Raw genomic sequence first — 15,064 nt, forward strand, 5'->3', positions numbered from 1 at the left:
TTCTTGTCCTTGATAAGAAAAACATGTTCGACTACTTTGTGTCTTCTCTCTATATGCCCAAAAATAAAACAACCAGAGAAGTGTCTAAAGTCTGTAGGCATTCCCAGGTAGCAAGTGTTCTCCTTAACATCAGAGCTGCTCAGTCTCAACAGAGCAGAGCAGCTCATTATCAGCTATGTAGTGTCAGGAGTAAGCCTAATACCTCAAGTGAAATAGATCCTGTATGGAGGTTTGTGTCAGTGTCTTGAAGCAGGACTAAGTTAAAAAAATGTATAATGTGAATTCATAATATAACATTTTACACTCTTTAAAATGTATGTAAAAGGAAATCTCTCATTTTTCAGCATTATATATGTTGGTCAGATATACCTGTTCCCCGGATTTCAGTTATTTTTTCCCTTGAAGAATTGAAAGAAATAGAGAGAGATTGTGCAGTGTACGTAGGTCGAATGGAAAGAATTGCTCGATACAGTTCCATAAGCAAGGAGGAAAAGGTAAATGAATAAAGGAACAAATACCTCATTATGATTTTTTTACAATAGACAATTTTCATTTTTGTTATAACCTCTAAAGAATTTGTATTTACAGTCAGATTTTTTTTGTGGGCAAATTGCAGTTTAAATTGCAGCAAATAAAAATTATTGAATATTGAAATTATGTAATATAGCTTTTAAAAGTATAGGTGGTGTGTTGACATTTTTTAGCCTTTTCATATATTAAGATCGAGTGTTAGACTTTGATCTTAGTTCTTTACTTTAGGAGATTTCTCCTCTTACTGAAAAGACTGTTAGATTCTGATTTAACAAATGAGGTAAGATAATTAATAACCAGATAAGACTATTTGTGATTTCCATGGCCAATTGTTTTTTCAGAACATTTTAACAACAAAGATATTTCTGGCCTTCAGATTCCATCAATTTAGCTTATATATCAGATGGATTTGGTTTGTTTTAAAATCTGGAGTATTAACTCTCAGTACTAGTTTGTAGATTTTGCATTTACTTACTTCTTTTATTCATATTTTTGTTGTATTAATTGATAAATAACCATTATAAAATGTGCATCTGTCTTTGCAACTGTGTATCAGTGTATTTCAAGTCTAAAATAATAGAAAAAAATCCACCTTGGCTTTTTTTTTTAAATTCAATTTTATTTTCTTCTATTTTATTTTTAGGATTTGCGCATGGAAATAGCCAAACAAGAATTAATTGTTCATGCTCGGGAAACTGCTAGCAAAGTACTGAAAGCAATTAGTGGTAAGTTATAGTGGCATTTTATGTCTTCTCTAGTGGGTTTGTTCATGTAAACTAACAGTATCTTTATTTTAATACAGACAAGCAAATATCAGAACGAATGGCTTTGGATGCAAAGAAACGGGAAGAGTTTCAGAAGCTGAAAGAACAGTTTGCAAAGGACCAAGAGGTATCTCTCTGCCATTCTAGAGGCAGACTGTATTTCTTAGGCAGATAAATAAATGGATATGTTGTACTGAAGTTGAAGTATTAGCTCATGGTGTACAAATAAGAACTTCTTGTAGATGTGTGTGTTACAGCTGGTATTGGGAACAGCTTTTAAAAGTGTTAAATATTTATGCAGCGTCGTCTTGCGATAAAGCAGGAGGAGATTGATGATGATTTCAGCTATGCTCGAGAGCTCAGAGAGAGAGAAAAAAGACTGAAAGCTTTAGAAGAAGAACTGGAAAAAAAGGCAAGGTAAATGTATCTGAGTTGTCTTCAAAATTATCATAAAGATCTCAGGAAAAAATAATTGTATGTTAAAATTCACAGTAGTTTGCAGACATTGTTCTACAAGGGTAATATTTGCAGTTAGAAGATGGATGTAAGAATTTTTGGTAATCTGTGAGCAATTTTGTTACAAATGGTTAGTGGCCAAAAAATCTGGGACCCACTAATTTGTGCCAACCCTATACAGTCTGGGTTTTGCTGTAATAAAAATTTCAGGAAAAAAAAATGGACTGCATCTTAAAATCTAAAAGCAGAGCCCACAGCAAAAATGGTCACATGTATGTCAAAGCAGAAGTAAAAAGCAGTTGGAGTTAGATTGATATTTCACTTTCTTCTGTTTAATCTAAAATTACTTTAGCCAAGTGAGTGACCTACTAAAAATAGTTACAGAAATATATGTTGACTAAAAATGCAGTCCTGTGTTTTCCACCTGTTTATTCTCTGTGACTGAAGCCTCTGGCTTCTACATTTTAAGAACCAATTCTCAGTTCTGAAGGGCTGAAAAGTCTTACTCTTTAGATGGGAAGATGAAAATCAGTGTGCAAAAATCTGTAACTTAGCTTTCTTTTTACCTTCATTTAGGCAGGAATTAATTGACCATTATAGTAAACTTTCTGATGATGCAGCCCGTAGGGAACAAAGAAAATTATGGAAAATCCAGCGCCACAAGTTGGAAACAGCCCGTCTTAAGTTTCTGTTAGAAGATCAAAAACGCATTGAGGTACCTCCTAAAAAGATTTAAGAAGTGTAATTTAGAAAATTTAATACTTGATACTTAAAGACTTTTTTCTTTTTTTTTAACTTGTAGGCAATGCTTGAAAAGCTTCCAGATGGAAGCTACAGGAGAAAATTGGATATTATTCCTTATAAACAGTGCCAGTTGGCTTTGGATAAAACCCCTGTTGAGAAAGAGCCACCTTCACAAGTGAGTTTATTTTCTTACATAAACTTCAAGTTGCTGTTCCAGGTTTCCCTAAAGGGACCTAATTTCATGGTTCATTTCAGTTCAGTAAACACAAGGTTCACTGTAACAGCAAGGCGAGTAGTTATCATTTATGTAGTCATCAGAAAAATTGGAAAATTTTTAATCCTGTAATAAAATAATACCTTACTTAGTAGGTTGATATGTGACCAGCCATACAGTGTAATAATTATTTCTTTTTTAGGAGTCTTTTGTGAAACCTCTGCCTTCTAATGAGACAGTTGGCAGAGAAGAATCTGAGACTGAACAGGGATATGCTGCTTCTGCTGACAAAGCACTGCCTGTGCCAGAGACAGCAAATAATAATGCTGATGAGCATTTTCAGCCTAAAGCAACAGGATCTGAAAGCAATCTCCAAAATTCAGAGAAAGCATGCAGTTCTCTATACAGTGCTGAGTCCTTGCCTGACTCCAATGTGAATATAGAAGATTTCTTATCAAAGTCACAAGATGAACAGTCTGTTGCTGTCAGGGTGCAAGGATCTTTGCTAGATGAGGCATTCCAAAATATTAACTCAGATCTTTCTGAGACTTTGCAAGTGAGTGAAAGTCAGCCTGTCGTGAGAGGAGCAGCAGAAAAAGACAGTACACCATTGCATCAGCAGAGCGAGTATGATTTCAGTACAGTTCTCAGACCATCTGCAGCTTGGCAGGGACATGTCAGAGTTGGGGAAAACGTATTTCATGTGGACGACAGAAGGCCTCGCTGGAATATTCACGGACATGCATCTGATGCCAACATTAGAGTGGGAGAATATGTACCTCAAGTGGACACTCACCAGCCACATTCAAGTCCTTATGGGCATTCTTCAGATTCCCATATAAAAAGCAGCAGCTATACTTCTGAAGTTGAGTCTAGGCGACCTCGATGGAATATTCATGGGCATGTTTCTGAAGCTCATATTAAAATTGGGGAATATGCTTCAGAGATAGAGACCTCAAGGCCCAGGTGGAACATCCATGGTCATGCTTCAGAAGCCAATATTAAGATTGGAGAGTACGTGTCAAATGTAGCTCCTACAAGGCCTCGATGGAGCAGCCATGGTCATGCATCTGATGCCAATATCAAGATTGGTGAAAACGTGTCAGAGGTGGCCTCAGCCCGGCCTCGTTGGAACATCCACGGGCACGCCTCGCAATCGCACATCAAAATTGGAGAGCTGGTGTCGGATACAGAGCCTTTGAAATCCCGTTGGAGCCCCTTTGGACACGCATCCCAGTCTAGCATCCAAATAGGGAAGTGGGCCCCATCTACAGAAAGTGATCCCATACCTCATCGTAAAGCCATTTCGGGTTCTTCATCCGACTCCACAGTTCAGACACTTCTGTACAGCGAAGAGTTCTCTCCTGCTGAAGGGAGCAGAAAGGAAGCAAAACCAACACAAGTTAAGGAAGAGACTTTGCCACAGTCACAGATATCTGACTCTCCTGATGCTAATATTAAAGATGATAAAAAGGAAAATACAATAGAAAAGAAACAAGAAGGTAAAATAAAATTAGGTTTATTCAGTCAGCATTTGTTTAAGGGCTTGTGAAAGTAACTCTGAATGTTTATTTTCTAAATGGGTCCTTTCTTCCTTAATTATTCCACTTAATTCCTTGCATTACTTTTCATATAGTGCTAGAATTCAGAGGAAAGAATTTGAGCTTAGACTTGTCTCCTATATGCAAGAAAGAGAGCATTAAAAAATGAAACTTTTAGCCTGAAATTTTGTGAAACAGGACCTTTAGGGTCCTTAAGTAGAGAACATGCATAAAACTACCTGGGTGGGGCTGTGAGGAGGTACTGTTACTGGTGTGGTTGTTTCTGTGATAGTTTATACAGGAATTTTTAACAACTTTAGGAGCAGATCTGAGGTATGAACCAAGTATTATAAGCAGGTCTAAGTAAATGCTGACTTTAATTGTATTTACAATAATTGCAGATGTAGCCAACAAGGACCCTTCTCCAGATTCCTCACAGAGCTTACAGGTAAGAAACAAAAGTGGTTGTGGAGAGAACTTATTTTTCTTTTGAAAAATTGAACTGATAGTTAAGGTAGTAAATTTCTCTCCTAATCTAGTAGTCACTGTAAAATCATATTGTTTTTACATGTCTGAAGCACACAGGTGAGTAGGCTCTTCTCTTTTCATTTAGAGCAGCTAGGCCGTTACCTGTAGGAACACGTGAAGCCTAAACAGACAAAGCCAGCATCTCTCATAAAATTTGTCCATTCATGACTTTTAGAGAGAAGAACCTGAAAAGGCCATTTCACAAGATACCGTGCCTCAAGAAACTCTATCTTCTGAAGCTAATGCTGCCACCACTAAGGAGAGAGAAGGGGAAGAGGAAGATGCATGGAAGAAAGAACAAGCTTACTTGAAAGCCTTATCTGATCAGTATTGTATTGAAAAGTATCAAGATAGTTATGATTTGATGTGTGAGTAGAACTGTTGGAACAGCAGATCAATAGAAGATGTGGTGAATTTGAGCTAGAAAGCTGAATGCTATGGCTTCTCAGTAAATTACCAATGTTAGGAACTGCAGTAGCCAAACACTTTGCTCCAAGGCACAAAGATGAGAAATACATTTTGACATGTTACAATTTTCTAACCTAGAGGTGTTTGTATACAGAGTTTAATAGGAACATACTATTAAGCTTCTTAACTCTAATAACTTATATTGTTTGTATATTTTTAAATGTAGCAGAACCACCAGTTTCTCATCTCTTGCATCACGTGATACCAAGGTCGTACACATTTCCTGTGGATCCTACAGTGCAGTCTGCAACAGATGAAACTGCTGTACAGCTGAGTGAGCTCTTGTCTCTGCCAGTGCTGATGAAACGTTCTATTACTGCTCCACTTGTATCTCAGTGAGTATTTGTTAGGAATTTTGCAATTAATTTTGCAATTAATGTTGAATTCTATTTTGAGACAGGAGTTGCACATAGATGTCTTAAATTTGCTCTTGAGTCCTAGAAGTAATTCAGTAAATGGTCCATTAGTAATTAAAAAGTTCAGATCTGCATGATAAATAATAACATAAACTTAGACATTTATGTGCAAATTAAAAATGTGAATGTCTGTTTGGAATAGAAGCGCTCAGAAGGAGGTCTTGTAGATTATGCAGCAGTGATTTTGACACCATTAGTTTCCTTGTTCTTTTAAAAAGAAGGTGTATTCTTTATGTGTGCTAGTTTATATTTGAAAGATGAAAGCTAAGGGAGTAAAAAAAATCTTTTGATTCTTGAAGTCTCATATTGATCAGGGTATATTTCTTGCTTCTGTGGGAACTCCAGCTTCAAGGCTGTTTTGAGGTATAATAGAAGCTGTTACTGTTACCGTTGGGATATATATGGAAACCACATACATGTTGGATGGTTTAATTAGTATATCTAATAATATTTTAAATAAAAGTTTTTGTTACTTTGTGCAAGATTAGCTTTTGTCATGAAAACAATTACTCACAGACACTTTTTTTAGAATCTGCTTTCATGTAAGTTTCCATCTGCTAGCTCTGAGTATGCTATACTTAAATTTGGTGCAATGTAGAAAGATGTTGTTGTCTAACCTTATTTTAAACATCTGGTTGGCTACCAGAACGATCTGTGTACAGATTCACACAGCAAACTGAGCCTGAGTTTTTGTGCTGCCAGAATTACCCTATCCCTGATAGGCAAGGTAAATTATTTAGAGTTAGGTTGAATACCTACATGGTACTGTAGACTGTGTATAGATCTAGATACTAGACTGTAGTATAGATCTTAATATCTGGTGTCAGAGTTTTTTCAATTAGTATATTCTTACTGGGGATTTAATAGTCTTTTAATTTGTGTAGGTGACAGAGATCAGAATGCTATTGATAAAATGTTGGTCCAGGTCCAGCAGCATATTCTGTAGATCACTGTATGTAGCCACTGTACTACTTCCCCAGTATTTTTCAGAACCCAATTACCTGAAGTGGTAGGTTTTAATTCTGATATATAATGGATGAAGATTTTTTGTCTCATGTTTTTTGCCTATATGAATAACATCTTAGAGAGCAGAGTTAAGTACTGGAGCATTAATCTGATGTAGCCACAGCTGATTGTTAACAGTAAGGAAGGAGTTGCATGTAAGTGTAATATCTTTTCTGTGTTTTCATTCTTAGTGTTTCTCTTGTGAACAAAGCAATAGTTGATTACTACTTTGTGGAGCTGAATGTAGAGAAGCATTTTGAAGCATTGAGACACTTTTTGTTAATGGAAGATGGGGAGTTTGCTCAGTCACTCAGTGACCTGTTGTTTGAGAAGGTATTTGCTTTGTTGTCTTAACCCCAGCATTTGGGTTGTCTGCCTTCCCTTCATGCCTCTGAATTTATTTGGATGGGAATGAGAGAATGGTGTGAATTGGAATCCTGGCTTGTGGAGTTTTCCTCTTTTGTACTGTGTCGAGAAGTCTGTAGCAAGGAACTCTGTTAATGTTGTAAGGATGGAGAAAAAAGGTCTTGGACAGATAAGCACTCCTGGAAGGGTACTTCACTATTTCCTGTGAAAACTGCTGCACTGTTGCTGTCCCCTCCTGTCTGCTGGCAGCAAGGCTGGAAGAGCCTGTTGCCATTTGCTAAAATCCAGTGGAAAGCTACCCACTGTGTTGCAAGCTACCTACTCTTGCCTTAAATATCCTCAGCTAGAGAGCAGAGGGGAGGCCATGTGAAGAGAGTGCTGGCCCTCTGATGAGGCAATATTTTCATGACTTACTGCTGTGTTCATGGGGAAGACAGCAAGGTAGGACAGATAGCCTGGGTTGATATAGATGGTTGCCCATGGAGATAGGCAGCTGTAGGAGAGTTAATGCATTTCTCTGAGTCCTGAAAATGCCTTAGACCCAACTAGGAAAAACTCTTGGGGATTTAGACTTGATGGATAGCTTTATTTGTAAACCTCTGAGAGTGCTGAGGTGATGAGATAGGCAGATTCAAGTCAGATAAATTCCTTGGGTCCCTGGCTTTCTAAAGACTCTATTCCCTGCAGGAGGAACTGAACCACAGCAGACATATGAAAATAAATCAGTGTAGGTATGAGATTACCCTTCAGGCTGTGAACAGACAAGAATTCAGAAGTTGCTTTTTATGCTATTCATGAGTCCCTATGGCAGAAGTAAAAACTTCCAATCAAGGCAGGGTAGTCACCACTTTATCATTGTGCTTTAATTCACCCATGTTCAAGAGCCAAGACTTTTTATTAATATGGTGTAATTAGTGGTTTGTTTGTTTTTTTTTTTTTTATCCCTAGCTTGGATCAGGACAAACACCTGGTGAATTGCTGAATCCACTGGTTCTTAATTCTATCCTAAATAAAGCACTACAGTACAGTCTTCATGGTGACACCCAGCTTGCTTCCAATCTTTCTTTTGCCCTCAAGTATCTCCCAGAAATGTTCACGCCCAATGCACCGGATGCTCTGAGTTGTTTAGAGCTCAGGTACAAGGTAAGAGGTCATGGAGCAAGGTAGAATACTGCAGTTATGCTATGGTTCTTATGCACAATGGTAAAGTGAATATGTTAATAAGAATGCAGTATCTAAGAATGGAGTAAAATAATGTGTAAAAACTGCAGGATTTACTTAGCCTGACCATTGCATTGCATTATTAAAATACATAATAATTGTTGAAATACTTGTATTTTAAATAGTGTTATAATTTCTAACAAAAAATGTAGTATGATTAGCACTGTTGTTTCTTGTAGGTTGACTGGCCTCTGAACATTGTCATTACTGAGAGCTGCATGAATAAATACAACAAGATTTTCTCCTTTTTGCTTCAGCTGAAGCACATGGTGTGGACTCTCAAGGATGTTTGGTTTCACTTAAAGCGCACTGGTAAGTGTGACTAGTGAAAGAGAGCATCCTGTTCAAAATGCAAAGGAAGATTTCTAAAGAAAACTGTGGGTTTTGAATTTTGACATGACTGTATACAAGCAGTTGTCTAGCAGAGGTGCTGAAGGCATTTTAAACAGGATTAAACTCTACTAATAAAAATCTTAATTCCTTAAAAAATTCTGATTTTAGATGGTCTCAGTGGCTGATTCTGCTTTTATTTTCAGCTTTAGTGAGTCGTGCATCAAATTCTGTCCAGTTTCGACAGCTCCAGCTGTATAAACATGAGATGCAGCATTTTGTGAAAGTAATTCAAGGTTACATTGCTAATCAGATCCTTCATGTTACATGGTGTGAATTTGGAAACAAACTGTCTTCTGTGGGCAACCTGGAAGAAATTCACAGAACGCATGCTGAATACCTCAACAAAGCTATCTTCAGGCAAGCTACCATACTTAGTTTTACTTCAAGTGTATATTAAGGGAGTGGCCAGTCCTAGCCTAATGTATTTGTGCAAAACTGATTTTTACCTGACACGTTAACTAGTCTTTACATATGGAAGTGTTCTTATGTAAGAAACAAACTTCTTTTTGAAATGGCATCTCACAAGCTCTGTACTTTGATACCTTTTCTCAGCTATCCTTTTCATTTCCCTGGACTCCTTGAGTTACCTCCTGCTCCTGGTCACGATGCCTCTGCAAGCTTCCAGCTGCTCAGAACAGCTCTAAACTAAGGGCACACACACCACAGTTCTTTTTCTTTCACTCCATCCTTTGTAAATTACTGCTGTTTCATTCATCATGATTAGTGTGCACAGTAAGCCTTACTGAAGGATATGAGATGTATCTCCTGTGCAATGTGTGTGCTTTTAATACACATGTGCACTGACCAGGGCTGGACTTGGAAAGGACAAAAAGATTTGTCTAGCTTTATGAGCAGTGCAAGAGACAACTATCTTTTAGGAATCACAGGCTTTTAGCCCCTTAGTTACTGTATGTGAGGCAGAGGGGTGGTGTGACTAAAAGGAAAGGAGCTAGAGTTTATTTGGTTACTTCTTGAAAAGTGTACACTGAAATGATGAAGTGGTGAGATGGAGGGAGATGATATGGAACAGAAATTATAAGCAAGAAAAGAAATTTCTCCTTTCCTGTCTCTCTTTTCGAGTTTTAATCAGAAAAGACTTGCCTAGAGTGCTCTTTGGATAGCAGGTGATAGGATGAGAGAATATTAAAGTTTAAGGAAACTCAGAGCATGTTGTTGTTAAATGTCATCTCTTTTGCACAGGCAGATGTCATTCTAGAAATCAGATTCTCTAGGGCAGATACAAGTTTCTGGGAAGTGCAAGTAAACTGTGTTAGATTTAGGCACCTTCTTTAAAATTTGTTGGCTGCAGTCTTGGGGATTTTTTTAAGCAATTATCTTTAACCTAAAGGGTTATCACTCCTTTGTATTTATAGTCTTACAGCCACTAAATTACATCAACTAATTTCTGGTTTTGTTCTGTCAGGGGTCTGTTGACAGAGAAGGCAGCCCCTGTGATGAACATCATACACAGCATCTTCAGCCTCATCTTGAAGTTCCGCAGCCAGCTCATCTCTCAGTCGTGGAGCTTTGATGCAGGGAAGCAAATGGCTGTTCATCCCAACTTTGGTCTGATGCAGCAGTCCTACAATACCTTCAAGTATTACTCCCATTTCTTATTCAAAGGTAAGAAATTGCATAAATTCTAGATACAAGAAAAGGTCAACTGGCTACTGGAATATTTGGTAGTATAATGTATAAGTAGGAAGATTTGTATGCTTAGGGAGTGTTGGAAATAGAGTTCCCAAATGCAAACTGCATTGTTGTGGTTTGCCAAGATCTGCATGTACATCAATTAAGATGTACACACATGAAATCTACCAGATATTTCAAAACTGACTGTAAGTTTTTGCTGATCTACAAAATAAGTATTTGGTATTTAGCTGTACTTTTGTGCATACATTTTTTCTTTTCTCTGGAAGTGAGTTCTGAAACTTTTTATTGGCAGCAATGAGAGATAGTTAGATACCACTCAGAAGTAATTTTAGATATATATGCAACAGTTGAATTTTGGCACTAGTATGAAATTTGGAAGTTCTGATTCCCATGTTGGACTAAAGCTCAGAGTGCCTTCCAGCACATGCTCCAGGCAAGTTTTTCAACTATTTGCCAAGTGTTCTTTCCTTTACCATGGTAAGATTTCATCTCACTGTCACCTTAGGCTATAATGTGCTGAAATGGTTACCTTCCATTTGTCTTTCAGATCTACTTGTGTTTTAGTACATTACTTATCCTTCATCTGTTATAAAGGTTGTTTGTGGGATCTGGGTTCCTTTTTTTTAGAAAAACTTGAATTCCTGAAGGAGGTGCATCTGCTTTTCTTAGATCTATTCTTCTAAAATATTTTCTAGTTCAGACTATATTCTTCAGGAAATGAGCTGCCCTTTTTATTCTTTAAGGGTGTCCAAAAATGGTATCAAAGGACCAAAAACAGATATTTCAGGATGAGTTAGAATGGCTGCTTCCAAATTCTACAGGAAGTCAGAACACCTGTGGGAGCCACCTAAGCCCATACTACGAGATCTATGGTTGCTTCATGGACAGAGATTAATAGACCATTCTGTAAGGAAATCTGATGAGTGACCCAGTTTTTTACACCCTCTTTGTTAAGCACTACAAAACAAATATGTGCTTGTTCATCTCCACTTGTACCTTCAGTCACCATGTATTGTAAAATGCTCTCTCTCCACAATGGGTTGATCCAGAATCCATTGAAAGCCAATACAAAGTTGTCTGGACTTCAATGGCTCTGGCTCAGGCCCAAACTTCTAAAATGACACCTCCCCTTCTTCCTTGCATGCTGCTGCTGCTTGCTAATTCCCTTGATATTGGTGCATGGGATGTTTGTGAGCTTAGGGAGCTTCTGTTGGCTTTTTTCCTTTGTAATTGAGGATGTTTAGAGCAGTTGGTGTGTTCGTTCATAGAGCGTGAGGGCTTTGTCCTAGCAATTTCTCTTGGGTTTTCTCTTTCACAATGGACTTCACTCAAGAAAACTTCAGCAGAGCTGCTTCTTTCACAGAGGTCTCCTGAGGATGTAAACATGCTTCCTGGTCAGTTGAAATTGTGATAGAAACACACCATCTTTATTGTGAAAGATTCGGTGATTTCTTTGTTTCTATGAAAGCAACATAATAAGGAAATGCTTCGTTAGAATAATGCACTTTCACTTAGAACTGACGCATAGTTGTTTTTTTGCATTTATTTAAAATATTTTATAATTCCAGAAAGAAACACTGGACTTTTCTTATGTTAAAATATACATTTGTTCTCAGATTACTGCATTATGCTTTTTTTTTTTTTAATTAAAAGGCACAGATGCTGTCAAGGATGAATTTACAATATTAATCTTAGTTGAAGCTTACTTTATTTCTTTTATTTTTTTCCAGTGGTAACAAAGCTGGTAAATAGAGGATACCAACCACATTTGGAGGACTTTCTGCTGCGAATTAACTTTAATAACTACTACAAGGATAACTGAACTCTATAGAGTAAGGATCACTGATAACACAGTAAAACAGAAACTATGTGTATATGCTTATGATTTATAGAAGCTTATGCAAATGCCATGCAGGAGGCATTTTTCTTCACTGAAATAATCTGCTATCTAAAAGTTTGAAGAGTATAGCCACCATACACAGAGCATGATGATGCTTAAAATCCACTAACCCTGCCAGTTGTTTCATCTGCTAAGAATTGATATTGTCTTTATTGCAGAGATAGCAGAGCTGAGTGCCTGGTCTTAACACAGGAGAGAGTGCAAAACTGTATATCTGTGAATGTGTAAATGTTGTATTTTCAGTGGTGTGAATTTCCTTCAATGTAAATACATGTATGTGAAATAAATTAACAGATACTTTTTAAAACTGCTGAGAAATGGGTATGAGGTACAAATGTTCCCACAGATATTAGTACCTGTTATTTGATGTGGTTTATTTTTAAACTGATATTAATTCTTAATCTAAATATAACTAATTTCTTTAAGACTTGTAGTCACAGTGGAAGAGAACATGATGTGCCAAGGTGGTCTGATAGGAGATACAATATTTGACTATTCAAGCACTTGGTGATTGTTGGAACACTTGTGCCAAACTTAGTTTCTTTATCCTTAATTTAAACTATGCATCTCTTATTTTGTGGTGATTATTTAAAACACCTAAAACAGAAATTCAGCATCACTAAGGCAAAATAAAGCTGTAATTCCCAATATATTCCAACTACTGCTTTCAACTAAAGGATCATATTTGCATAATATTCCTTTTCCCACTTTGGTTTTTTTCCCTTATATTGTGAGAAGAGACGATTGAACTTTCAATGTCATAATATGAGAATGTTATAGAGAGGCAGTCAGCATTGAAATACTTTGGTTTTGAGATCCTGAAGTGATGGTTGACTAAAATGTGGATAAATGTGGAGGAGCTCATTGTCTGATGAGGGGACAGTGATTTAAAGCTACAGGCCTGACTAGCAATGTTACCAGGACTATGGACTATTGAATAAGATAATATTATGATGTACAGATAGTTTTATAATATTTTTTCTGAATGAGAAATAAGTATTAGAGACAGAATATACCAGCTGTGAAACTGACCTGAATGTTTCTGCTCTGATTCCAAAGTCAGTGTCAAAACATGGTAGTGCATAGGTTGCAACGTACACCTTCTGTGCTGTTTCTTTATCTGTGCTGTATTTAATTAACTCTCTGCCTTTTGTTCTGCAGAAAAGGGGATTGTAAGAGCGAGTGGCTTGCAGATTGAGCTGTTTTGTTGCCGAGGGAGGCAGAGACTTGTTTGTTTACCTGACTTGTTCTTCAGGAATTTGCAGGACTGGGTGTGTATGTGCAGGGCATGGCTTTTGGTGCAGACTGATGTCCTGAAGCCACTGGACTTCCCTCCCAGTGTCTTTGGGAGCAGTATCTGATGTTTGGGACCTTATTGCTTGGCCCTACACTGTTACTGTAGAAAGACCCATTGAACACTGCCTGAGTGCCGTGGTTTGCCTGGGGCAGACCTTTAACATAAACACAAGCAGTAGCACACAACAAAGATGGTCATGGACATATTTAAGCACTCTAAATGAGACAGCCCTGGGCAAAGCTGAGAAAGATGTTGTTTCTTTAAGGAAAGCAGTTCAGACTAGCGTGAAATGGAGGATGGAAAAGGTCTGGTCGCTGTCCGGAGCCGGACGCGCGGCCGCGCTGCCCCCGCTCCGAGCCCGTCCCGCAGCCGAGGCGGCGCCGCGGGTGCAGTTGCGGGCAGCGCCCTCGAGGTGGCGCCGTCTGGCCGCGGCTGAGCGGGGCTGCCGGGCGGGCGAGAGGCGGGATGGGGATGGAGGCTCCGCACCCTGGGGGAGACCGCGTTAAACAGACCCGGCCCGCGCCGGTGATCCCCTCTGTGTCCCTGTCCTCGCTCCCGCTCCCCCGCTGCCACAGCCTCAGCCTTCACCGGCTTCCTCTGCTCAAAAACCCCGCGGCCGCGTCTGCCGGCACCGCGCCCCGGGCGGAGCGGCTGTGCCGGGGAGGGCGGTGCCGAGCGCGGGCGGGCGGGCCCGGAGCCGCAGCCGCGACCGGCTGGGGATTCACGTGGAGCCGCTCCGTGCCGAGCCGAGCCGAGCCGAGCTGAGCCGAGCCGTGCCCTGTCCTGCCGCGGAGCGTCGCCTCCTTCAGCACCAAGAACAGCTACAAGTGTGGCTACGCGCCCGCCCCGCTGAGCCGAGCCGAGCCGTGCCGTGATAATATCAGGTGACTCACTGCCTGGAAAGGAGCTATTTCTCCCCATTTCCTTATTTTTTTTACACAGGGAGCCTAGAGGAACATTTTAAATAGAGGAGTTTACATCTTAGATGGTTGTCTCCTGAAGACCTGTGTATTTTTCCCAAGAAGTCACCTCTGAGAACCCAAAAATGTATTCACATGATTCTTACAGAACAGTTCCAAGAGGAATCTGCTAATAGGGCATGCTTGCACACTTACTCTGATGGATCTGGGCACACCAAGTGACACCATAATGTACCCATCATCAACCTTGTGAACTTACATATCCACTCAGAGAATAACTTCAGGCCAAGTGCTGGGCTGGGTATCTCTCTGCTGCCTCTGTGGGCACTGTATGGGAGCCGTGGTTTTAGGGGAATTCTCAAAAATTCCCCTAAAAATTTAAAGCCACATCAAAAATGCTCTCCCTGCTCTCTGCTGCATGAGGGGTGGGTCTTGCAACATTTAAACTTACAATCACATTTAAAAAAGGTGGTTTTTTTGCTTCAAGTGAGCCTTCATTCATGATTTTGATGATTCATAGAACTGCAATTCTATCACTTCTGCAACAAGTGAAAAGAAATCCCTTGAAGTCTAGACAATGGAATACCAGTTTGTTTTCTGGCTATATAGGCAGTGTTAAACACAGAATCAAAGTTTACCTTATATCA

At 39.0% G+C, this 15,064-nt stretch overlaps 1 protein-coding gene across 1 annotated transcript in view; it reads left to right on the forward strand.

Moving 5' to 3' along the window:
* The window catches only part of TUBGCP6 (tubulin gamma complex component 6), a 40,178-nt gene extending 27,283 nt beyond the window's left edge, over positions 1 to 12,895 (forward strand). The window contains exons 30-45 of the mRNA XM_071423807.1: positions 345 to 494; positions 1,175 to 1,256; positions 1,334 to 1,422; positions 1,597 to 1,712; positions 2,328 to 2,466; positions 2,554 to 2,670; positions 2,912 to 4,211; positions 4,652 to 4,698; positions 4,954 to 5,146; positions 5,413 to 5,581; positions 6,859 to 7,000; positions 7,982 to 8,176; positions 8,434 to 8,566; positions 8,791 to 9,004; positions 10,071 to 10,270; positions 12,031 to 12,895. Of these exons, the coding sequence (XP_071279908.1) occupies positions 345 to 494; positions 1,175 to 1,256; positions 1,334 to 1,422; positions 1,597 to 1,712; positions 2,328 to 2,466; positions 2,554 to 2,670; positions 2,912 to 4,211; positions 4,652 to 4,698; positions 4,954 to 5,146; positions 5,413 to 5,581; positions 6,859 to 7,000; positions 7,982 to 8,176; positions 8,434 to 8,566; positions 8,791 to 9,004; positions 10,071 to 10,270; positions 12,031 to 12,122 (3,378 nt within the window). The 3' untranslated portion in view covers positions 12,123 to 12,895. The remainder of the gene's footprint in view (positions 1 to 344; positions 495 to 1,174; positions 1,257 to 1,333; positions 1,423 to 1,596; positions 1,713 to 2,327; positions 2,467 to 2,553; positions 2,671 to 2,911; positions 4,212 to 4,651; positions 4,699 to 4,953; positions 5,147 to 5,412; positions 5,582 to 6,858; positions 7,001 to 7,981; positions 8,177 to 8,433; positions 8,567 to 8,790; positions 9,005 to 10,070; positions 10,271 to 12,030) is intronic.
* Positions 12,896 to 15,064: the final 2,169 nt, after the last annotated feature.

This window comes from Agelaius tricolor, unplaced genomic scaffold (genome assembly GCF_023055355.1).
Source record: "Agelaius tricolor isolate 1412-34295 unplaced genomic scaffold, bAgeTri1.0.p SCAF_3, whole genome shotgun sequence".
NCBI classification, from domain to species: Eukaryota; Metazoa; Chordata; class Aves; order Passeriformes; family Icteridae; genus Agelaius; species Agelaius tricolor.